Source organism: Colletes latitarsis, chromosome 1, assembly GCF_051014445.1.
Source record: "Colletes latitarsis isolate SP2378_abdomen chromosome 1, iyColLati1, whole genome shotgun sequence".
In the NCBI taxonomy this organism is placed as follows: domain Eukaryota; kingdom Metazoa; phylum Arthropoda; class Insecta; order Hymenoptera; family Colletidae; genus Colletes; species Colletes latitarsis.
This window is the reverse complement of record NC_135134.1, coordinates 40,366,546-40,393,284: the sequence shown is the minus strand read 5'-3', so window position 1 is coordinate 40,393,284 and position 26,739 is coordinate 40,366,546. Positions and strand designations below refer to the sequence as shown.

At 31.5% G+C, this 26,739-nt stretch overlaps 1 protein-coding gene across 1 annotated transcript; it reads right to left on the bottom strand.

Moving 5' to 3' along the window:
- Window positions 1-1,730: 1,730 nt before the first annotated feature.
- LOC143343172 (uncharacterized) lies at window positions 1,731-25,359 on the bottom strand. The gene is made up of 53 exons (XM_076767783.1): window positions 25,245-25,359; window positions 24,979-25,130; window positions 24,468-24,629; window positions 24,231-24,314; window positions 23,898-24,112; window positions 22,995-23,837; window positions 22,766-22,858; window positions 22,564-22,705; window positions 22,376-22,484; window positions 22,086-22,176; window positions 21,824-22,000; window positions 21,647-21,756; window positions 21,517-21,575; window positions 21,408-21,459; window positions 21,260-21,327; window positions 21,056-21,198; window positions 20,626-20,793; window positions 20,185-20,361; window positions 18,255-18,388; window positions 18,009-18,154; window positions 17,126-17,287; window positions 16,885-16,968; window positions 16,460-16,668; window positions 15,188-16,390; window positions 14,784-14,876; window positions 14,196-14,334; window positions 13,995-14,100; window positions 13,834-13,924; window positions 13,545-13,721; window positions 13,306-13,406; window positions 12,819-12,877; window positions 12,640-12,691; window positions 12,493-12,560; window positions 12,299-12,435; window positions 11,809-11,976; window positions 11,482-11,659; window positions 8,826-8,981; window positions 8,290-8,451; window positions 8,062-8,145; window positions 6,918-7,126; window positions 5,522-6,742; window positions 5,053-5,166; window positions 4,494-4,635; window positions 4,290-4,392; window positions 4,119-4,209; window positions 3,823-3,999; window positions 3,587-3,684; window positions 3,458-3,516; window positions 3,309-3,360; window positions 3,161-3,228; window positions 2,967-3,103; window positions 2,475-2,642; window positions 1,731-2,037 (listed from the first exon to the last, which is right to left on the bottom strand). The coding sequence occupies exons 1-53, from the start codon at window positions 25,265-25,267 to the stop codon at window positions 1,858-1,860; spliced, it is 9,396 nt and encodes a 3,131-aa protein (XP_076623898.1). The 5' UTR covers window positions 25,268-25,359; the 3' UTR covers window positions 1,731-1,857.
- Between the last annotated feature and the right edge of the window lie 1,380 nt (window positions 25,360-26,739).

Sequence of the window (26,739 nt, the reverse complement as noted above, 5' to 3'; positions counted from 1 at the left end):
GGGGGTAGGATTTCGAGGGTAGGTCTATTCACCAAAAATAATTGTAATTGACCCCCGCAACCGAAAATAATTTTTCCAGAACAATTTGAAATTTTTTTTTTCGCCGAAGAATTTAGGCACCTACCCCCTGTCGATTTTTCTGAAAAATTCGTTTTTCATTTTTAGTAATTTTGTTTGACGCACTACAGAAAAGTTGTCTAATACTTTTTTGTAGGTACCCATGAGCTCTACTTCAGGAAAAAGTTTCATTGAAATATATTCACAATTATAGGAGTTATGACTGTTTGAAAATTGGACCATTTTTATGGGGTTTTTCTCATTTTGCGGGGTCAAGGACCAACTTTTCGAATATTTTTGCGATTTGTACATATTCTTCATCAAAATACGCGTAGTTTGCTTTTTTAAACATTAAAATCGTCCAATCCGTTCAGAAGTTATGACGTTTTAAAGATTCGCATGAAAATTCGGGCAGACATTCCTGGCCAGAAATTATATTTTCGGCAAGGAATTTTTTTCTTAAAAATGGTTAGGATTTCGAGGGTATCTCTATTGACCAAAAATGATTATTATTGACCCCCGTAACCAAAAATAATTTTTTTAGAAGGATTTGAAATTTTTTTTTTTCGTCGAAAAATTTAGGCACCTACCCCCTTGTCGATTTTTCTTAAAAATTCGTTTTTCTTTTTCAGTAATTTTGTTTGTCGCCCTACAGAAAAGTTGTCTAATACTTTTTTGTAGGTACCCATGAGCTCTACTTCAGAAAAAAGTTTCATTGAAATATATTCACAATTGTAGGAGTTATGGCTGTTTGAAAATTGGACCAGTTTTAGTGGGTTTTTCTCAATTTTCGGTGTCAAGGAACAACTTGTTCATTATTGTTATAATTTCTACATATTCTACACCAAAATACGCGTTGTTTGCTTTTTTAAACATCAAAATCGTCCAATCCGTTCAGCAGTTATGGTGTTTTAAAGATACGCATGAAATTTCGGGGTACGATTTCTGGCCTGAAATTAGATTTTCGGTAAGGAATTTTTTTCTCGAAAATGCGTAGGAATTCGGGGGTATGTGTAATGACCAAAAATGATTGTAATTGACCCCCGTAACCGAAAATAATATTTCCAGAACGATTTGAAATTTTTTTTTTTCCGTCGAGAAATTTCACACCTCGAATTTTTTTCTAGAAAGTGGGTAGGATTTCGGGGATATGTCCATTCACCAAAAATTATTGCAATTGATCCCCACAACAGAAAATAATTGTTTCAGAATGATTTGAAATTTATTAATTTAATTTTTTAATAACTTTTGCCCAGACATTTAATGTCCAAATATACATATTTTTACGATTTAAAAAAAATTAAATTATCAACCTAAGATAAATTAAAATTTGTTTACAGATCATATGACTAGCAAAACATATTAAGAGATAAACTAGAGCAACATGTCGTTAGTATTATTAACAAAGATTTGATTTTTCAACATAACAATACGTGTGCAAAATTATTTTCCTTCAAGTAGATCGAAATATGATGGATCTTACAATCTTACCCGGTTCTGCTTCAGATAATTCTAATTATTAGGTAAGCTCCGAAGTGGATATATCATCGTCGGATACTAAAGCGTAATGCAATGTAATTGGTTTACTAATTAATCATCTATTGAACGTTTCTGCTCCTCTTAAAATAAGTAGCCCAAGGATATACATACACAAGGTGATTCATACACACAAATAATCTTTAGAAAGATATAATTTTACGAATAAATGTATACAAGTACTTCATTTCAGTTTTGAATAACATTAGACTTTTAAGATTGTAAATTGAAACATTGAACTTTCAATACTTAAATGTATTTAAATTATACCCATATATTGCACTTGTTTTCAGGGTTCATGGGACTACCCACAGGACAACTGAAAGCTTTGGAGAAGTCTTCTGAGTTCGACACTGAGCCAATTACCCTGAGACGTCCTGTGCTATGTACGTCGTATTTGGCACTTCTTAACGTCGCTTCAGGATCTTCAGCTTCGCACCATGTCTGTAAGTAAATTTAAAATATTTGGAATATTCTATTAGGTTGTATAATAAGTACGTTCGTATATTTATATTTAAAATAGGGGTTGTTTTTCACCCTGATAACGTACGATCCAATATTTGTTTAATAACGGGGCAAAAGTTTTGGAGTTCGATTGTTACGCTTTATCTCAACTATTGTATTCAACATACATTGCCTCGATTGATTTTTTACTTATTTCGTACATTGAAAAATTGTCTCGATGGAAAATGGTTCAAAAACACCGAAGAAATACACACGCACGGGTCTGGATATTTTAAATGCATAAAGCTATGAATTTTATCGTGAAGAAATATTTAAATTGCTCCAAAGATGACAGGAAATTTTAGAACAAGATGACACTTACCCATGATTTTTTGAATCCTGCTAATTCTAATTTGATAAATATGGTGGAAACTTACATTTGCAAACGATAAGAAGAAAATTTGATCGTTACTGAAGTTCTCTAGTCCTGGCAATGCTGGGTCTGGTTGTACACACTTTCGTTCCCTTCGTTGATAAGCTCTATATACAGCTAGCAAGCCCATTGTATCGGCGATATTTTCACCTATCGTTTGATTACCATACCCCTGAAATTTTTAACATTGTTATGTAAAATCGATCAATCACATATTTTGCTGCAAAAGATCGTATCGTTTGGAAAATTAATCGTGTATTATTTAACGTTCTAATGGTGTCTACACACACAAACTCTACGTTTTAGTTTTATATATGTAATTTACAGAGTAAATCACGTAAATTATTACTGATTTCTTGGGAACCATTGGTAATATCGATAAAAATTATTAATTTCATATGCAGACTGGAAAATTTTTAGAAGAGTACATAAATAGTATTTCTATATATTTAGAAATTTCCTTATATTTTTAATAATAACGATTTATAATATCCACCTCGACCGTTGTATTTTCCCCTTTGACTAGACTGTATTTGTTAAACTGATCGACGAAGCACAGAGCTCTTTGATCGTAAGCTGCAGCCATTGCTGCTAACCATTCCATCGGTGATCCTTTTCTATCGTAGACGCGACCTGATAATCATCGATCGTTAATTATCTTTGCTTAATATTGTAATTGCAACAACTTACCAGAATCATCGAATCCATGATTCACTTCGTGCCCCATGACAACCCCAATTATACCATAATTAACACTCCTGATAAAAAATTGTTACGAATTGAAGAAAACACAAATTTCAATATGGCGTACGGTACAGTAGACGTTTATAATACTTACCATGGTCTGTTGAGAGCAAAGAGGGGACTCTGTAAATCTACTGCGGTGATTGCTATGAGAAATAAAAATATTATTTTGTGTTTTTTTTCTAGACAACTAATTTAAGTTTTGTAACGTAATAATAATATCCTTGAATGTACAATACTTACAGATGGAATTTTCAGTCGGCATGAAAAAAGCATTCAACTCAAGCGGATTCATGACATCTCTGTAAAATATTGAGACCTTGCAACACTAATTTAAAATATTGTTATTAATATTAATAAGCAGGATCTTACTCGTCATCAACTTGCTCTTCTATTTCTCGTAAATTATCCCATTTCAGATATCTGACGTAATTCAGTACATTTTCATAGAACGATGGACCAACCGTGAGCTTTAACATTAATCAACAAATTAATTCAACATTCTTAACGTTAATATAAATAAAATATTCAATGAAACCGTTTCAAAGAATTGTCTAAATGAATGCACTCAGTTTTATGAAATTAATTATTAGTCAGAGAACAGTTACCCCGCGTAAGCGTTGTTTCACAAGCGTAGAGTTTAGATACCACTCTGGATAACCAATTAGATTTTTCATGTTCACTAATTTATCTAAAATGAAGTGTTCTGTTTCCTCGTCCAACCAAGTCGCTTCTTTAATCTGATACTCGACTTCCTTTTGTATATCGTCGACCATATCTCTGGCCTACAATAACAACGTACAATATTTTAGGACAATTGACAGCTTTTAAATAATAACAAAGCATTACGAAGTTTTATATTAGAAAAGCATCCAAAGTATTTTTATTTTTTTGAAATTTATACCATTTTCTCTCTCTCTTCCGAGAGATGCAGTCTGACATATTCATATCCCACTACTGAATTCATTTCTAACATTGCTACGCATAGTTCCTTTCTACGGAAAAGTAAATTAAAAATAAACTAGAGTATATTAATATTTCTTCGTAACTATTCGAACCGTAATAATCGCATTACCTGGATTCAAATGTCGTCATTCCCATCCAGTTTTCAGCTAATTTTCGCAAATCGTCTATGATAAATAATATTTTTTCAACGAAATTCCAGTGAACATAATTGACTATAACAAACGCACTGTGTTTATATTAAGGAATAAAGTATGTGTTTATATTCAATAATGATTGGAAACAATCAGAAAAACATTTAACATATGAAAGTTACCAATTGTTTCGTTTGGTGTTTCATCAAGCAACGAACGAAGCTTCTCAAAATATTTAGGAGTATTTATCACAATATCTACGTCGCCATTGATGTCTATACCTGCTTCGTCAAATAATTTTTGCACTTTTCTTTTCCAATTTACCTAAAAATTTATCCATTATTTCATCCTAATTTCCTGTATTATACTTATTTTTTGTAGAGTGTTTCATAAAACATACGAATAATTTAAATAGCATAGTTAGCAAAGTTATAATCCATTTTATGTTGCATCATTTCTTTGTCAACCTTCATATAAGAAATTATATGATTTTCTAGAGAAAAAAAACTAAAATTGTTAGTAAGAGATTGTAATTTTGATTTATATTATGTTTCTACATATTTATAAATATTTATATACATTGATATAAAAAGGTCAATTTGAATTATACTTCAATTTTATATAAACGTTATTGAAACCATACAAAAGTTTGTCAGTTTAAACATTTATACAAATTCTTTCTTTATTCCGTAATCACAATAATCATATTTTCTGAAACATTATCTAAGCAAAATATCTTACCTTGCTGTTAGCTGTAGTAGGTTTGAATGAGTCGTATAATTCTTGGAAAGAATCAAGTGTTGTTGAAACTTCTTCAGAATCATCCGTATCATCAGAAATAACCAGACGAGAAAGCTGAAAAAAATTCGTTAAATTGAACTAGCTTGCTTAGTTTCATTAACAAATATGGAACACATTTAAGACAATGAACTGTGCTTCTCCACGGTCAAGAATGTTGTAGTGTAATGCAAAATTAAATTAGTAATAATAATATTGCCCAACGGACACCCGGTCCATTTTGACCCATGCATATTATTTCTTTCAAAATACTGAAGCTTTAACTGTCCATAAATAATATTGCATTAAACTTATACAATTTACAGTATCGATGAATAAACAGTTTATAAATACAATAATGCAAAAATTAAATAGGAAACAGGTCAGATTCGTATTAAAATGAAATCCAATATTTAAGGGTTGATTCACTTACTTCACCCAATTTAATTATAAATTCGACCATGTTTGCAATATCCTTCCTCATTTTTTCTTCTGGCACTTCTATTGCTCTGGCTTTAGAAAGTACTAAAGAAACATTAAATATATAATCTTTATATTTCTCTATCTCTAATCTCCTTTCTTCTTCTTCATCTACGTCCTCATCTTCGTCTTCGTCTTCCTTATCATTATCCTCTCCTTCATCATCCTTGTCATTGCTGTCGTCTTTTTCATCGTTGTCTTTATCGTCATCTTCATCTGCGCTGTTGTCTTCAGTATCTTCGTCATCGTCGTTGCTAACATTAACACTGTCGTCATTATTTTCCTTATTAACCTCGTTATCGTTGCTGTTATTATCACTCTCTTCGTTATTACTTTCATTGTCATCATCGTTCTCATTGTTGCTTTCGTTTTCAACATTATTACGCTTAGGAGACACTCTATTGTCTACATGTTTTGATACTCTCGTCTTTTGTCCAACGCGATGAACCCTATGATTGCTATCAATCTTCCTCCTTGTATGCTGTTTATTACTATGAACACTCGTTTTCATAGACGTACTCTTTGATTTGTTTTTCGTCTTTTTCTCATGAACATGGTTTCCTACTGCTTTGTTTCTCTTACTATTCCTTCGGCTGTGCACATTATCGTTCGTACTTTTCTTATTTTCTGTGTGTTTCAAACTGTTCTGTTTCGTGGATGATTTATCGTGACGAGATACAGACAGATGTCCACGTTTAGACGAAGTTCCTTTCGTCCTCCTCGGACTGTGATGAACACTATGCTTGGCATGTTTTCTATATTTGCGCATATCGTTAAACACTATTGCCTTCATAATGTCTCTTTTTGTTCTTTTCCTCGTCTGTCCTTTACCGATATGTTTCGTCGTACTTTTGTTTCGATTGTTCTTTCTTCTGCCATTACCTAGTCTCTCGTGAGCCTTTCTTCCGGCCAGTTTCTTCTTTCGCAATCTCTCTTCGTTCGTGTCTACTTCGTTATCTTCGCTATTCTCTTCATCTTCTACATTATCACTATCTTCCTCATCGTCGTCTACATCATTATCATCTTCATTATCATTTTTTCGCTTTTCTTTGCTTCCACGCTCCTGGCTGCCTTCTCCGCTTTCGTTGTTTTCATCGCTGCTATCCGAGGAAGAGTAAGAACCATCAAACGACAGAAATGAGTATACGCCGACCGGTAAATGTGGAGTCTCCAACTGAAATATTGAGAAATATCGTAACTAATATTTATTATTACTCTTCATCTGATATATTGGGAAATATTATAGCTAATATTAATTACTAATCTCCGTATGAAATATTGAGATTATCATAGCTAATAAATAATAGACTTATCCTGATAGAAAGGTTTAACGTAAATTACGATCGTACTACTAGAGTCCGATTGCCTCCGTAATAAAGTTCAGTGTAACGTATGTCATGCAACGTATTCAATCCAAACAGACGAGCAAACTGATCGTCAACTATTTGCCAACTGTATATGCGACTGTCCCATTCTCCTTCTCCCATTATCAACGGCCATCCTCCATGTCTCCATAGTGTTGATATTATCGGTTCGACGCCTCTCTTTTTTTCTGCTTCTGCGAAACAATTACAATCCGCGTATAAAGAGTGTTCAGCCACCCCTGGGAAAAATTTTAATGGGAGATTCTAGAGGCCAAAATAAGACGAAAATCAAGAATACCAATTTGTTGATTGAGGCTTCGTTAAAACGTTATTAACAAAATTATTAATAAAATTTGTCCACCTACACGAATTTTTTTCTTGAAAGTGTGCAGGAATTCGGGTGTATGTCTATTAAACAATAATGATTATAATGAACCCGCGCAACTGAAAATAATTTTTTAGTACGATTTGAAATTTTTTATTTTCACCGAACAATTTAGGCACCTCTTGAATTTTTTTCTCGACAGTGCACAGGAATTCGGGGGTATGTCTATTCATAAAAAATGATTGTAATTGACCCTCGCAATCAAAAATAATTTTTCCAGAATGATTTGAAATTTTGTAATTTAATTTTTTAACGAAGTCTCAATCAAGAAATTGATATTCTTGATTTTCGTCTTAGTTTGACCTCTAGGATCTCTCATTAAAATTTTTCCCAGGAGTGGCCGAATACTTTGAATAGAAATGATTCTTATTCAAATTTGAACGGAGTAGTTGTTGAAGTTAATTCTTAGCTAGTATTTGTTTATTTGTTATTAGCACTACAACTACTGAAGTGGTAAAAATGATTCGTAGTTTTTAATAAAAATTGTAAGAAATTTACTCGACTGAATTTTTGAAAATTTACCGTTGTTTTCTATAAAAGATTGAATAAACATTTATTTCCACTGCATTATATATTTAATTTCTTTGGTACAAATAAATATACCATAATTGTCGGTAGTTCTAGTGTTGAAATAGCAAAAATTAAAATTAATTTCATTTACTAATATTTTCAATATTTCTTTATAGCCTTAGCATTAGTAAATTCTGTTACAGTTACTATAATATTTAAAAATTTTATTAATACCTTCATCCATGCAACTTTGGTACCACATTTTGGTAAATTTCACAGCAAGCACGTCGTCGGATTTTGGTTTAGTTTCGATTATTTCTAGAAACAGTCAAAAATTTAAATTGCTATTTTTAATTAAATTGACACTCAATATTTCATTTAACACTTTAAAAAAAATATAGGATACTCGTGTTAAATTGATTACAAGTTGTTTCAGACAAAATCTATATAAGCGATACTAACTTTGAATCTGTTTCTCAAGTTTCTTCTCTACCATGTCCCATACACTCCAGGAAGTCCTATTTTCAGGAATAGGATTAATATTCGACCAGTTTCCACATGCATACTGGTAAAAATCGTCGCATGGGTCCACAGATTCGTCCATACTTTCCTTAATGATTTTTGCTATATTTTAAAAACAACGCAATGTTCAATTATAAACATCGTTTAAAAACCAGTAGTAATGAAACGTTAACGTAGTACAAAAAAACTAATTTTTTTTTATTATTTGTATTTGTAGTTGTATTTTCACGTGATCACCACATGATCGAAAATGGATAAACTTCATATTATTTTCTTAATTAAATCGTGTAAGTCCTTTGCAGCTTTTCAATTTTAGAAATAGTTCCAACAAAATTCCTTTTTTGAGGTTCGAAACTTTCAATGTACCCTAAATTACACTATTTTAGTTCGCTGCAGAAGTTAATTTTAATTTAATTTTCATTAATGCTTTAGAGGTCTATGGAAATAATTTTTGATTAACAGTGGTTAATACTTACCAATTAATTTGCATTCTTCAGACTCACATATCTCGCGTTCGTTCTTTTCTTTCTTGACTGTAGCTAGTCTTTTCGTATCGAAAAGTCTTTCCAAACCATGAGAGAAATCTATGTAGGATGGTATCAAAGCGCTGTTTATAACAGCGCCTAAAGACACTCTGAAAGAATTTTTATACAATTAATTTCATAAATGCCCAATAGACGAATTGTTGTTTCAGAATGTTCGACTGAAAATAATTTCTACTTACAAAATCAGAATTCGTATCATTTTTGAAACTGGAGCGGACTGTCGAGTCGACATCCACTCTTTCTTCTTGCAGAATGCATGTAGGAAACGATAAGTGTCAATTTTATATGCATGTAAAATGGGGAGAAATCACGATATTGTGAACCATATGTTCTGATAAGATGTACAACACGTTCCTCGATTTGAATCACATAGAAAAATGTCCATCCTTTGTCCTTGGCATTTTATAGAACAGTATCTCAATGTTATATCCAGGAACTACGTTAGTTATGACTAGATTACGGATGTTTATGCATTTATGGAAAATTTTAATTCACAAAAAACTACAGAATGCACTTAATATACAAAAATATAAGTAATATTTAAAATAAAATACGAATTATTATATTTAGGGGTTGAGACGATCCTCTGCAAACCTCCCATTCCATTAATTCTATTAATACAAATATGAATTTGCATAAAGATCCGCAGTCTAGGATGTTTATGGAAATGTACATGTTAACAGGGAATAAATAAAGTTGTGAGTTTTAGACAGAAATTTTTTTTGTCTTTGGATGATTTTAAAAATATAATTCTTTTTCTTGGATATTGCATATATTTTACATATTGCATATTTCTTGCACATATTACATATTTTGCATACAGTTCTACATAGAGAACTAGAGTGTGTATATAATTATAATAGAAGTTATCAAATGTTTCATTGCCACCGGAACCTGTTTTAACAAGATGAAGGACGTGCAAAGCACGTGCACAGTATAAGAAAAGTAAAGTTGTTTTGTAATATATACAGGGTGTTTGGCCACCCCTGGAAAAAATTTTAATGAGGGATTCTAGAGGCCAAAATAAGATGAAAATCAAGAATACCAATTTGTTGATGAAAACTTCGTTAAAAAGTTATTAAGAATTAAATTCAAAAATTTCAAATCGTTCTAAAAAAATTATTTTCGATTGTGGTGATCAATTATAATCATATTTGGTCATTACACATACCTTCGAAATCCTACGCACTTTCTAAAAAAAAATTCGAGGTGTGAAATTTTTCGACGGAAAAAAAAAAATTCAAATCATTCTGCAAAAAATATTTTTGGTTGCGGGGGTCAATTACAATCATTTTTGGTCAATACACATACCCCGGAAATCCTACGCATTTTCGAGAAAAAAATTCCTAAACGAAAATATAATGTATGGCCAGAAATGTACCCCGAAAATTTCATGCAAATCTTTAAAACATCATAACTCCTGAACGGATTGGACGATTTTAATGTTTAAAAAAGCAAACTACGCGTATTTTGGTGGAGAATATGTACAAATCGCAAAAATATTCGAAAAGTTGATCCTTGACCCTGCAAAATGAGGAAAACCCCATAAAAATGTTCCAATTTTTAAACGTCTATAACTCCTACAATAGTGAATATATTTCGATGAAACTTTTTTCTGATATAGAGCTCATGGGTACCTACAAAAAAGTATTAAACAACTTTTCTACAAGGAGTCAAACAAAATTGCTAAAAATGAAAAACGAATTTTTAAGAAAAATTGACAGGGGGTAGGTGCCTAAATTTTGACGACGAAAAAAAGAATTTCAAATCGTTCTGAAAAAATTATTTTCGGTTGTGGGGATCAATTACAATCATGTTTGGTGAATATACATACCTCCAAAATCCTATGCATTTTCGAGAAAAAAATTCAGGGAGGGGGACAAATTTTTCGACGAAAAAAAAAAATTTCAAATCGTTCTAGAAAAATTATTTTTGATTGCAGGGGTCAATTACAATCATTTTTAGTGAATACACATACCCTCGAAATTCTACGCACTTTCGAGAAAAAAATTCGCAAATTGCCGTTCTACAGGTTGAACTCTAAACATTAATAACTTTTTAACGAAACCTCGATCAATAAATTGGTATTCTTGATTTTCGTCTTATTTTGGACTCTAGAATCTCCCATTAAAATTTTTCCCAGAGGTGGCCGAATACCCTCTATATTTATATTAATTATTAAAATCGTGTATTATATTTCAATTTAGAACAAAATTACACTTTCAAGTTAATAAATAGAAACTTGGAGCAGTTTAAAAATTTGGAAATGGAATTAATTTAATTAACAATTAAATTATAATTAACAATTAAATTATATTTACGTATATTTTTGCAATTATTTTCAATATTATTTTCGACTTTATATTATTATTGGTACGTTTAACGATAAAAAACTTCGAAGGTAAGACAAACTGTCAACATATTTATGCGAGAAATTATTGAAACCAGAGAATGTTATCCATGTTAGCGTGAAAAAAAAGAAACAGTACACAAATAAAGTTGTATGCTATATTTCAGTTTTGAATAACTTTTAAGATTATAAATAGAAGTCTGAAACAGTTTACAAATTTGGAAATGAAACTAAATTATATCCATATATTGCACTTGTTTTCAGGGTTCATGGGACTGCCCACAGGACAATTGAAAGCTTTGGCGAAGTCTTCTGAGTTCGACACTGAACCAATTACCCTGAGACGTCCTGTGCTATGTACGTCGTATTTGGCTCTTCTTAACACCCATTCAGGATCTTCAGATTCGCACCATAACTGTAAGTAAATTTATAATATTTGGAATAGTTCTATTATGTTATTTAAATTGCTCCAAAGATGACAGGACATCATAGAACAAGATGACACTTACCGACGATTTTTTGAATCCTGCTAATTTTAATTTGATAAATATGGTGGAAACTTACATTTGCAAAGGACAAGAAGAAAGTTTGATCGTTGCTGAATTTCTCTAGTCCTGGCAATGCTGGGTCTGGTTGTACACACTTTCGTTCCCTTCGTTGATAAGCTCTATATACAGCCTGCAAGCCCATTGTATCGGCGATATTTTCACCTATCGTTTGGTTACCATACCCCTGAAATTTTTAACATTGTTACGTAAAATCGATCAATCATATATTTTGCTGCAAAAGATTATATCGTTTGGAAAATTAATCATGTATTATTTAACGTTCTAATGGTGTCTACGCACACAAACTCTACGTTTTAGTTTTATATATGTAATTTACAGAGTAAATCACGTAAATTATTACTGATTTCTTGGGAACCATTGGTAATATCGATAAAAATTGTTAATTTCATATGCAAACTGGAAGATTTTTAGAAGAGTACATAAATAGTATTTCTATATATTTAGAAATTTCCTTATATTTTTAATAATAACGACTTATAATTCACCTCGACCGTTGCATTTTTCCCTTTGACTAGACTGTATTTATTAAACTGATCAACGAAGCACAGAGCTCTTTGATCGTAAGCTGCAGCCATTGCTGATAACCATTCCATGGGTGATCCTTTTCTATCGTAGAGGCGACCTGATAATCATTGATCGTTAAGTATCTTTACTTAAAATTGTAATTGTAACAACTTACCAGAATCATCGAATCCATGATTCACTTCGTGCGCCATGATGACTCCAATTATGCCGTAATTAACATTCCTAATGATTACACGTTACAATTAACAATTACGTTATTTTCGGCGTGGTATATAAAATAGTAGAACTATACAATATTTACCATGGTCTGTTAAGAGCAAAGAAAGGGCTTTGGAAATCTACCGCGGTGATCGCTGTGTTAAATAAATACACTCTAATTAAATATTTGTCTCAAATATTTTATAAAGAGCGTGTAAGTGAAAGAAGTGTAATTCAAGTTTGTTGTTTTGTGACATGAAAATATTGATTTTATGTACGTACCTATAAAATTTTCCGTCGGTACGAAGAAAGCATTTAACATAAGAGGGTCTACCATTTCCCTATAAAACAATATGTCAGTACTGTTGATCTAATTAGGAGAGCTCAAGGGCATGAACATAGCTTTTAATTTCAGTATAAAATTGTATTATAATTATAGGCAATAATAGACCTAAACACTTATTATTGTAATTATAACATTATTTTAAAGTGAAACTTTTTGAGAACACTATGTATATACTACAAATTATACCCAGTTTTATACTGAAAATAATTTTCATACCCCTGAACTCTTCTTGTAAAATATTGATATTAGAGGCAGATCCAGAAGCCTTTTTGAACCGTCTTTTGCACGACTTGAGATTCAGTTATAATATATATTTTAAATATTTATAGAGTATAATGTAAAATGAATAATGAATATAATATTTTACAATCGTCACTATTTCTCCTTGGATCCGCTCGTAATTAACATTAATATTAATCTTACTCCATGTTATCTTCATTGTCTATTATCTGCCGCAGTCTCTTCCATTTTATGTATCTCATATAATTCAGTACATTCTCATAGTAGGATGTACCAATTGTGAGCTTTAATATCAATTAACAAATTATTCCAATATCCTTAACGTTAATATAAATAAAATATTCAATGAAACCTTTACAAAGAATCGTCTAAATAGATGTACTCAGTTTTATGAAATTAATTATTAGTCAAAGGAAAGTTACCCCATGGAAGTATTGTTTCACAAGTGTAGTGTTTCGATACCAGTCTGGATGACCAACTAGATTTTTCATGTTCACTAATTTATCTAAAATGAAGTGTTCCGTTTCCTCGTCCAACCACGTTGCTTCTTTAATCTGATACTCGACTTCCTTTTGTATATCGTCGATCATATCTCTGGCCTTTAATAACAACATAGAATATTTAGGGACAATTGACAGATTTTAGATAATAATAAAGGATCACGAAATTGTATTAGAAGAGCGCAATATTGTTATTTTTTGAAATTTGTACCGTGTCCGCTATTTGTTCCGGGAAATGCTTTCTGACGTATTCGTACCCTATTATTGAGCTCATTTCTACTTGTTGTACGCACTGTTCCTCTCTAAATTGAAAATAAAATAGAATAGTTTCTTATCTCTTTGCAATTATTAATAACGGAAGAATAATATTACCTGGTCGCAAAGTACAGTGATCCGGACCAATTTTCAGCCAGCTTTTTGAGGTCTTTCGTGAAAATTTCCGCTATTTTACTTATGAAAAGCCAGTGAATATAATTAACTGTAACAAACGTAGATAGTTTTTATCCAAAAATTATAGTTTCAACAACTGAAACAAATTGGAGATAGAAACAGACGAAAGATATTATGTTTTACCAATTGTTTCGCTTGGAGTTTCGTCGAGTAAAGCAGGAAGTTTCTTGAAATATTTACGGCTGATCACGATATCTGGGTTGCCTTCGATTTCCACACCTGCCTCTGCAAATACTTTCTGCACCTTCTTTTTCCAATTTACCTAAATATTTATCAATTACTTCATCACAATTCTCTGTATCGTCACACTTATTCTTAGTAAAGTATTTCGTGAAATATGTTCAATTTCCATGGTATGATAAATATATAAAAATAATAAAGAAAATTCGGACTAACAGTAAGTTTCATTTATTATAAAAATATGTGCTGTCATTTTCAAAGGTACAAACTAGAATAATTCATAGAACATTAAAAAAGTGTTTGTAAATACTTGTTTAGCGTTATTTACACTTTGCAATGTATACTCGATCGCCTAATTTGAATTAACTGCACCAGAGTTTTCGACATTTTAAAAATATTAAATGCTTGTCAGTCAGATATCAAGTTAGCTGCAGTAAATGTTTACTCAAATTCTTTTTAATTCTATGTCTTACCTCTGAAATTGTCATCCACACTTTATGAATCAAATTGTTAATAGCCAACATATTTTACCTTGCTGTTACTTGTAGTGGAATTCATAGAATCGTACATTTCTTGGAAAGAATCCATTGTCGTTTCGTAGGGCCCATCGTCCAACAATGTAAGCTAAACAAATTCATTGCATTTAATTAGCTTAAAAAATGTAAATCATAGTCACCCACGAACTGCTTGACATTTTTAAGATAATGGAATGGAAACGTGCTTAAAAATTCTCATCCGAAAAAATATTTGAATATTTATTTAGATAATTTATTCTAATATCACACAATTTTTTAAATAACGAATAAAAATTCCTAAATAAATTTCTGGCCAATAATAATTTATTTCTTGTCTTTGCATAAATCTTTTCTTTCATTTCTTGCTCGAAATAAATTGAAATCTAAAGCAGAATAATTAAAGTCATGTAATATATTTACATCTCCCAATTTAATTGCGAATTCGACCAGGCTTGCAATATCCTTCTTCAATTTTTCTTCTGGCACTTCTATTCCTCTGGCTTTAGAAAGCAGTAAAGAAACATTAAATATATAATCTTTATATTTCTCTATCTCTAATCTCCTTTCTTCTTCTTCATCTACGTCCTCATCTTCGTCTTCGTCTTCCTTATCATTATCATCTTCTTCATTGTCCTCGTCATTACTGTCGTCTTCTTCATCGTTGTCTTCGTCGTCATCTTCATCTGCACTATTGTCTTCAGTATCTTCGTCATCGTCGTTGCTAACATTAACACTGTCGTCATTATTTTCCTTATTAACCTCGTTATCGTTGCTGTTATTATCACTCTCTTCGTTATTACTTTCATTGTCATCATCGTTCTCATTGTTGCTTTCGTTTTCAACATTATTACGCTTAGGAGACACCCTATTGTCTACATGTTTTGATACTCTCGTCTTTTGTCCAACGCGATGAACCCTATGATTGCTATCAATCTTCCTCCTTGTATGCTGTTTATTACTATGAACACTCGTTTTCATAGACGTACTCTTTGATTTGTTTTTTGTCTTTTTCTCATGAACATGGTTTCCTACCGCTTTGTTTCTCTTACTATTCCTTCGGCTGTGCACATTGTCGTTCGTACTTTTCTTATTTTCTGTGTGTTTCAAACTGTTCTGTTTCGTGGATGATTTATCGTGACGAGATACAGACAGATGTCCACGTTTAGACGAAGTTCCTTTCGTCCTCCTCGGACTGTGATGAACACTATGCTTGGCATGTTTTCTATATTTGCGCATATCGTTAAACACTATTGCCTTCATAATGTCTCTTTTTGTTCTTTTCCTCGTCTGTCCTTTACCGATATGTTTCGTCGTACTTTTGTTTCGATTGCTCTTTCTTCTGCCATTACCTAGTCTCTCGTGAGCCTTTCTTCTGGCCAGTTTCTTCTTTCGCAATCTCTCTTCGTTCGTGTCTACTTCGTTATCTTCGCTATTCTCTTCATCTTCTACATTATCACTATCTTCCTCATCGTCGTCTACATTCGTGTCATCCTCTTTTTCTTCGCTTCCACGTTCCTGACTGCCTTCTCCGCTTTCGTTGTTTTCATCGCTGCTATCCGTGTCGGGGGTTTCGTCCGGAGATAGAATTCGGTATATACTCGGTGGTAAATGCGGCTCTCTGACCTGAAGTAATTCGAAATGTGAGTTATGTATAATTCTGATACATATTTTTAATATGTATTACGATCGTACTATTATCGAAGTGTTGCTATCATAAGTATATTGTCGATAAGATAGATCATGAAGTGAATTCGCTCCCAACAAACGTGCAAAATGGTCGTCAACTGTTTGCCAATTATATATGCGTCCGTCCCACTCTCCTTCTTCCATTATCAACGGCCATCCACCGTATCTCCACAATGTGGACAATATTGGTTCGAGACCTCTCCTTTCTTCTGCCTCTGTGGAATGATTATTTAACTTTTCTGCTAATTGAAGTTATGTGTGTTCAAATTTGTTACGATACTGAGGTTTTAATTAACGCTTTGAGTTGGAACGATTTCCACAATATTAAATTGTGTTACTTATTTAGTTTGAAAGAAAAAACGAAATATTTTGAATATTTCAGAAAACATTTACACATAATTTAAGAATATTTAGGATAATTTAACGAATACCTTCATCTATGCAACTTTTGTACCATTTTTTGGCAAGTTTCACAGCAAACAGGTCATTGGGTTTTGGTTCAGTCTGTATTATTTCTGGAAATTTGAGAAAAATTTAAGTACGTTTAGTTCGATATTATTTAAATAGACATAAACAATTCAGGCGATATTATTATAGAAATAAAATATTCTCCTGTTATTATAAGTATTATAGAAATTGCTACAGATCAGTTTCTGAATTTGTAATACTAACCTTGTACCTGTTTTTCAACTTTTTTTTCCACCATGTTCCATAAACTCCACGAAATCTCGTTCTCAGGAATAGGATTATTATTTGACCATTTTCCACACGCATACTCATAAAAATCGTCGCACGGGTCCACCGATTCGTCCATACCATCCTTAATCACGTTTGCTATATTTTAGGGACAACGAAATGTATATTTTAATCATAGTTTAAGAAACTGTTAACAAAGGAAGTATTTACAGATAATAATTAAATATAAAAGTAGAGAATGTGATCACCAAGAATTTTAAGTAAGATTTGTATTTCACATTCGTGCAGTGATTTTAAAAAAGTATGATTGGATCTTCAGATATTTGCTTTTCCTTGTTTCTGATATATTCTAAATACAAGTTTAACAAATTAAGGAAAGAAATATTTGCATTAAATTGTTATATAGTATTAATAATAAGACAGTATTAAATTTAGGAGAATATTCACATATTATTCCTACGAATTCTTATTCATTTAATTTGTTATTGCATCATTAAAGTTATATTGTATCATCAAAGTTTCTGGACTACGGAAGTTAAATGAAAATTAATTTTAATTATTAATTATTAATTATTTGCAGGCTGTAATTTGTATTTAATTTTTTACATAAGGACTTAATCTATTAGTTTTTTCTTTATTTGAGTCAAATAATTTTTAAATATAGACTTGAAAATAACGAAATTAGACTCCAATTCCAATTTCAGTGAGCTTTTGTACGTTGATAAAAAATTTATGTTTATGATTCATTAATAAATTTAAACTAGATCTCTAGACATGGAAGAATTACTTTCTATTCTAGTAATTCCTCTTCGTAGTTTATAGATCTATTAATTTTTATTTCATAGTGGTTAGTACTTACCAATTATTTTGCATTCTTCGGATTCGCATACCGAACGTTCTTTCTTTCCCGTTTTAGCAGTAACAACTCGTCTCGAACCAAAAAGATTTTCCAAGTCACGAGGAATGTCAAACAAACTGGCATTTATAATGGCGCCTAAAGACACTCTGCAAGAATTATTACAGAATTAATTTAATATTCATTTTTAGAATATTCGATTGAAAACATTTCTTCTTACAGAATTAGAATCCGAATCATTTTGATAACGCAATTAGAACTAAACTAGACGAAGACTGAGCTGGACTGTCGAGACGACACCCAGTCTGTCTTCTTGCAGAATGAATGTAGAAAACGATAGTTGACAACTTTATATCCATTGAAGACTGGGAGAAGCCATGATACTGTTAACGATATGTTCTGATAAGATTTTATAACACAGCGTGCATAACATGTTATAAAAAATGCATACATCCTCTGTCCTCGGTGTTTTACAGATTCAATATCTCAATGTTGCACCCAGGAAATTCGTTCGTTACGAGATTTTATTTCCTTCCGGTTAGTACTAATGATTATACTTGTACACAAGGCTTTCGCAATTTCGATAGTCTATATTAAACAGTAATATTAATTTTCGAAACTTCTTTTGTATGACCTGCAATTTATTTATTAACATTTTAATTATATAAAAATATGGATTGTTTAGTTATACAAGTCTAAAATATAATGTAAAACGTATAGTAAGTATAGTTTTAGAAGATTCTATAAAAGCATAATCCGTAGTATGTTTCTAGAAAATGGTAATTTATTACCATATTTGCATAGAATTTTTCATGTATTATATTTGTTATTCTACTTTTATTCTATTTTAATAAACGCATAGCAGTTTTATTTTACGTAATTTTCCAAGTACAAGATTTTATTTTCAATTTTTCACTGTTACAATATATAATGGTAAATAATAATTTAAAATTTATTATTTTAATTAAGATTAGTATGTCTTTAATGAAATCGAAACTGCATTCTAAGCACGATACATTTGTACAAAAAAAAATTTAGAATAATTTCAGTTGATAAGTTCGTGTATATAAATTGAATTTTATAATATACTTTAACGTATAATTAGGATATTGATTTTTGCTAAATTTTTAGCAACCTGAAATTCAATGAAGCGAAAAGTTATTTATTTTTAAGAATATTGCAATAATTCTAGTTTTTCAAATGTCAATAGTAAATTTTTAATTCCAATCCTCAATGGTTAATTTGTGAACTTCAATATAAATAGTCACTAACGCGTTATAAACGTAATCAAATTATATTCGTTCCTCTGTCAAGAATAAGGAGATTATACTATAATTAATCAGACCCAACAGAGCAGGTCTATAGGAAGTAGATTATACTATAACCAATCAGACACGCTGGCGACCTCCATCCTGCATAATAGTACGAACCAATGTTGAAAGAAATGTATTTAAATAATTTAATTACATTTTATTTGAGATAGTCTTTGAAAGTGTCACATAATTATTTCCATAAATTGGAACTCACTGATTTAAGACGGTCATAACTTTGAAATGAATTCATAAAATACAAAAATCGTATTCTATTTTCTAAAGATATTCTGTAAAAATAACTTTCTTCGTTGTTTTCTAAAGAATATAGTTCATAAATTTATTTTATTTCAACAAATTGCATTTGCGTAATGCTAACCCACTGTTATGGCTTTTGTGTTTATTATATTTTTACTTGAGAGAGAAAAGGTATTCTCAATAGTGAACATTTTAGTTTCATTAAAAACTAGTATATAAAAAAATAAATATCCAGAAGCCATCCTCAATACTTATATTTTTGCTACTTATTAAAATTTATGTAATACAATACAATTCAAATAGTTTCTTTTGACCCAAGTATGTTTATAATCTAATTTTAAAAGTTTAAAAATTAAAAAAAATTCCATTTAATTATTTTCTGTATTTAAAAAATTAAATTTACATGTAGTACGTAAGTTATAAAACATATGCAGTTAAATATCTGAGATAGTGTTTTTGTGTTTAATTTAATCAATCATAGGGTACAGTACAGAATTTTAATTTAATATGATGAGATATGATACAGACACCAAATTAATATATATTTTATTTTTTTATCGATATACAATTACTCCATTTGAGTGGTACAAATCGTATTAAAATTATTTCTATTTCCATATGTTACATTTCTTTATAGGATTCATGGGACTGCCTTTAGGGCAATTGTAAGCTTTGGCAAAATCCTCAGAATTAGATACAGACCCAATTACTCTTAATGGTCCCAAACTATGCGAGTCCGTCATTAATTGTTTCTTGGCTTTTTCTAGATCAATATCTTCGCACCATATCTGCAAGTTTCAAAACATTTATAAAATATTATTGAACACATTTAAGGTGTTCTTTTAGCGTGAAGAGCATTTTTTAGATTTTTGGGGGGAATTTTTTGCGAATAAACTATAATACCTTTTACAGTCTTTACAAGGTTTCATTTTCAATTTTTTCGAAAATGTTTTATTGAAAATACATCTCTTACAGGAAGGATAAAGAATAAAATGTCTATTATATTCATGTTTTTAATGAAGTTAAATTAGCGAGAAAGAAAATTAACTTACATTGGCGAACGATAAAAAGAAAACTTGTTCGTTGGTAAAATTCTGTAATCCTGGCAACATGGGATCCGGATTTGCACATTTTCTTTGCCTTCGTTGATAAGCTTTAAAAGCAGCTTGCAGACCCATCGAATCCGCAATATTTTCTTCTTGAGTTCTTTCGCCATAAGTCTGACACCAAGGGAATATTAAAAAAGACATTATTTCAAGAATACATAACTCCATACAAGCGTGAAAGAAGAAAAGTTGTGTTAACATTTGATGCAAAAACCTAGTCTAATGTAAACAATTTAAGGTTCAATATACAAAAATAATTCCTTGCTCGAGAAGTAAAGAAAGGATATCATGTTATTAGTAACTTTGTTGAATCAAAGGATTTGTATTATGAAAATTTCGTGTACAATAATATAAAATGTTATTGTAGAATAACAACCTCTAAAGGAATATTTGCTGTTCTATTTTCCTCCATACTGTATTTAGTAAATTGAGCTTCAAAACACTTTGCTCTTTTTTTATATTCCTCTTGCATTGAAGCTGGTAATCTTATATAATTACCTTCTCTGTCAAACATGATACCTGCAAACATCGCTTAATTGTTAATATTGGAACAATTATAAGCTATTTTAAAATAACTAACCCCCACTATCGAATCCGTGATTCACTTCGTGGGCCATGACGTATCCTATAAAACCAAAGTTGCTATACCTAAATAATAAATACATAATAATAATTACTAATATTGGATACAATGGAGTAATTTATTTGTAAAGTTAATTCATATTTACCATGGATGGTGGAATTCAAACAATGGGCTTTGCAAATCTGCCGCTGTTATTTCTGAAACGACAACGTGTCTTGAACAATGCTAAGAAAATAATTGATATTAGAACTTACCAATGGAATTTATAAAGGGTACAAAGAAGGCATTCACGACCAAGGGATCCAATAATGAGCTGCAAATAAATTTCTTCTTTTAATTGCTGTAAATATTAAACGACATATAATAAATTGTTAAAAAGCATACAACTCTGATAGAGTAAACTCTTCCATCGTGTAGTATCGTTTTAGATTCTGTTGCTTGGTATATCTCTTAACACTTAAAAAGTTTTCGAAACGCGACGGAGTAATGCTAAGCTGAAAAGATGATTTAAGATTAGCAGACAATTATAAATTGGATGTGTACAGGTTTGAAGTAACTCACTCCTCGAAAATAAGTTTCCATGATGGTATTGTTACGATACTCCTTTGGATAACCGATCATTTTCTTCATGAACATCAATTTGTCTAAAACAAAATGTCTGGCTTCATCGTTCATCCAAGTTGCATCTTCGATCTGATACTCGATTTCCTTTTCGATATCATCGATCATGTCCAACGCCTTAAATAAATAATTAAGGAAAGTAATTAAGGAAAACTATATAAATTTTATCAGAATTAACATTTTTTAAGTACACAATCTTTACCGTTTTCTTAATTTCATCAGGAAAATGGCGTTTTATATACTCGTATCCCAAATAGTATTTCGCATCTATCTCTTCGATACACTCAGTTGATCTGTAAAAGCGCAATTTTTATTTATAAATACATAGGATACTCTAATAGAACACTTAATTATCTATTTTATCATAAAAATGGTTCAGAATTAATCCCATTTTCTTGCAACCATCGAGATTCTATTAACGTTTACTTAATAATAAAATTTTGTTGCGCTGCTCCAGCGTAAAAATATTTGGAAATACCTTGCAAATATTACCTCGTGTTGGGATCTTCTTTCTTCTGTGACCAATTATTATACAGATCCTTCATTTCTTTCGTAGTAACTTGTATTACTCTGCTCAAGAAGTTCCAATGTATATAATTCACTGTATCAAATTATTTACAGATTCTTTCATCACTCGTTCGTCAATTGTTTACTATTATATAGACGCATATGCTTCGTACCGATTGTTCTGCTGGGTGTTCTATCCAATAGCTTCCGAAAACCCTTGATATAACCGTTAGATGGAATCAATATTTTCACATTGTCATCAATTTCCATTCCCCCTGCGGCGAACAAATCTTGTACTTTCTTGATCCAATTGATCTAAAGAAAATAAATCGCTTAGAAACTTTTAAACAGCTTTCTAAATAGAATAAAGTTTACTTTGCCGTTGCTCGTAGTAGGTTTTAAATCGTCGTATAGCTTTTGTAATGACCGAAGTGTGGAGTTGTTTCCTTGGTCGTCCTTGAATATTAGCTGCAAAAATAACAATTACTATTATATTATGGGAAATTCTAATTCTCATAAAATTGTAGAATGCAATTAATATGCAAGAATATAATATATATAGAAATATACATATATTTTCTAAAACCCAAAATATGTCTGATACCTTTATGAGATTTATCTGAAACTTAATCAAGTCGTCAATATCTTCCTCGAGCTTCTCTTTCGGTATCGAGACTCCTGTAGCTTCAGTAAGCGCCAAACTAACATTTAATATGTACTCTGCGTATTCTTTCTTTAATTGTTCTCGTTCCTGTTTCTCTTTTTTTTCTCTTTCAAAATATTCATCATCATAGTAATCGCCACTACCACTACCATTTTCTTCGTCCTCTTCGTCATCATCATAGTAATCGCCACTACCACTACCATTTTCTTCGTCCTCTTCGTCATCATCATTGTAACCGCCACTACCACTACCATTTTCTTCGTTCTCTTCGTCATCATCATTGTAACCGCCACTACTACTACCATTTTCTTCGTCCCCTTCATTGTCTTCTTCGTTCTCTTCATCATCGTCGTTACTCGCGTTATACTCCACATCGCTAAAATACATGTCATCGTTTGCAACTTCGTGTCTCCGTTTACTTCTCACGATACTCTTTCTCAGAGACTTGTCGACAACCAAAGACCTTTGCATACGTTTCGGTGATCTTTCTCTCGACTTCGCCTTGCTTTGACGAACACTGTGAGCAGTTCTTCTCACGGTACTCTTCCTCGCTTTCGTCTTGTCTCGATGAACACTGATCCTTTTGTTTGCTCTTCTCTGCAGTTGTTTCTGATATTTATCATCCTCGTCCTCGACTTCGATCTCTTCGCTGTTAGGTTCTTCCTCGCTGCCTCGTTCCTGACTGCCTTCGCCACTTTCGTTGTTTTCGTCGCTGTCGTCCATGTCGTCTTCATCGTAGCCCACGAGTTTGTACGCTCTCATCGGATAGTGCGGGTTATTCACCTGGAGTATCGTATAATATTACTATTATTCTTTATATTAATGGAAACAATGCGAACTTACACGCAAGTATATGTCCTTCATGTTTTCCCAATCAAGCAGATCGACGCTGAGGTCATGCAAACTGTTTAATCCTATTAAACGCGCATAATAATCGTCCACTTGTTGCCATTTATATATCTGCTCGTCCCATTCATCTTCCTCCATTATCAATGGCCAACCACCTGCTCTCGACAAGGTGGACACGATTTCTCGAAGTCCATTCTTGTCTAATTCATCTGTAAATCGGTCGAGAAATTTATATTTAATTTGTTATTTCTGTTTCTCGTAGATCAGGATTTCTCAAAATGTACTAATCTTCTAATCAACTTTCGTAGATAAACTTCAAAATACTACCTGCATCCATGCAAGCCTTGTATGCTCGTTTGGAAAGTCTCAAGCCCAAGAAATCGTCAGGGCTTGGATCTTGTTCTATTATGTCTGCGAATACAATGCAAAATTTTAAGAAACAAACAGGAACGATAGAATTTATTTGCAAGGTATTTTACTTATAAAGAAAAAGACGTTTCGAACGTTAAGACTCATTTAGACGTACTATTGTTACCCTAAACGGAATACCGAATTCAAACAAACCTAAAAGGCGTTTGTCAACGATGCTTTGAGTTTTCTTCATCAAGTTCCAAATTTTCTCATTTTCAGGAAGTGGATTATGTATTTTCCAATTTCCACACGCGTATTCGTAAAAATTTTCGCACGGGTCCACAGATTCGTTCATGCCTTCCATTAATATTTTAGCTATTAAACAAAAAGCAACGATATAATAATTAATATCGTAATAATTAAATTATACAGACATCGACTACATTTTTTTCTTTTTACTTAAATAATCTAGGGGGCCAATCTTTCTATAAAATATTTTTAGTTTAAATTTAATAAAAGAAATCTATAAATGTAATTTAAAAAAAAGTAAAGTCGATATTTTCATTTGCTTTTGAGAAAATAGCTTGTAACGATACATCTAATATTTTAAAAACAGTAATAATGTAATTATATTTATATTATTTTATTTTCGTGTTAAATTATAAAAAGGGTCTAAAAATGTTACAAATATCAAAGTAAAAATGTGAAAAAGAAGTTCACCTACCGAGTTCTTGGCACTGTTTACTATCGCAAAGTAAGCGTTTTTCTTTTGATTGTTCGGTAATTGGTTCATTGTTAACATCAAATAACCGGTTTAAATGATGTGGATACTTCAAGAATGTGGAAGCAGTACCGGTAATAGCGCCAATGAACGCTCTATGAAAATCAATATCCGATTCAATCAGCAAACAAATATATTGAATTAGTATCGAATATTAATTGAAGATTATTTCAAAGATTTCTTTTCTGATTTGTGTCATATTTACTTACAAAATCCATACGACTTGTACCATTTTAATAACATAAAAGATAAGACACTACTAAATGTAAACTTGAACTATAACGTGACACTCGATCATCCAGATTGTAAAATGTCCAACTCGATGCAGCTGGTGATGATTTTATATGCACATAAACGGAAAGACCTTGAAATTGCTGAAGATATGTGCTGATAATATATATCTTATATCAATATAATGATGGTACTGTAACTTGTAGTGTATAACTCCATTGATACACTGTACATCGTTATATACACATATTTTCAGCAATGTCAAGGTCCTTCCGTTCAATGTATAATTGATAATGCAGCTTAGAAAGTCATCCATTTTTTACTTCGACGTTTTATTTGTGAAAGTTATTCACAATAATGAAATATAATTTCTACAGTGTGGTGTATAAATTAAATGTTGCTTTTATTAAAAACAAATCATATCATATCAATTTTCAATCGAAGCTTCTCTTTCATATAATTTAGTTTTATTTCATTTCTATTGTATGTATAAAAAATACTTGTCTTAATAATATTTATTTAAAAATTAATATTTGCAAAGCAAATGGATACTGAATAGTACATTTCATTAAATGTGGCTTATGTTATCGAGGAAATGAAGTACTTATCACATCTGCTTCCACGAATGAATCAATGTTTATTATACATATTGTTTGTTACAACATCGTTAGTTAACACAGTGAACTGATACATAATCTAAATAGTAAAATAATAAACTATAATTACTTCTAGTAAATCATCTTACTTATTTGTCAAATATTATTCGCTTAAATTTTAAACATCTATTAATCTGTATTCAAAATTTTCAAAATCAGACAAGTTTTTAAATTTTTAAATTTCGAATAATATTCAAAGCGGTCCTATATAATATATATCTAATAAATAATAATTATTTGGAAAAGCATAATGACATTTTAAAATTCTATTTGTTCGTCGCGTGTGTATTATCGATTGCATTATTATATCGATTTCTCTCGACTCGAACACCATCTGGATACATCATATATATCCTGGGTCGAAGAAACGGTAGCAATACGTCGTTAGATGCGCTAACATTCTATCGAAAGGGCTGCGCAATCTTATTTTTCATCACGGCCAGAATAACCCGAACAGACTGGCTCGAAGATGCAATCCGATCTGAAAATATATTGCACAAATATACGATGTTAACAACGTTGCCGCGCAGACAACGATGGTACGTGTTGGCGACTGGATATCCGTGACAGGAGAGAGTAAATCCAAGCAGTAGCTGGTAGTTACTCGATCGCAGATCGTTTCGGTGCTGGCACGAATAAGTGAGATGAAATTCATCGATCGGAGACCAGACCTACGAGTAATAATCGCAGAACTATGCAGGAATTGGATATTTGGCTTTGTCTGGCAGCCATCGCCATTATTTCGAAAAAGGATAACGATGTCGTTACCGATGGAGGACTCTAACCCTGTCTCGGTCCACGGGAATTACCTTGATTT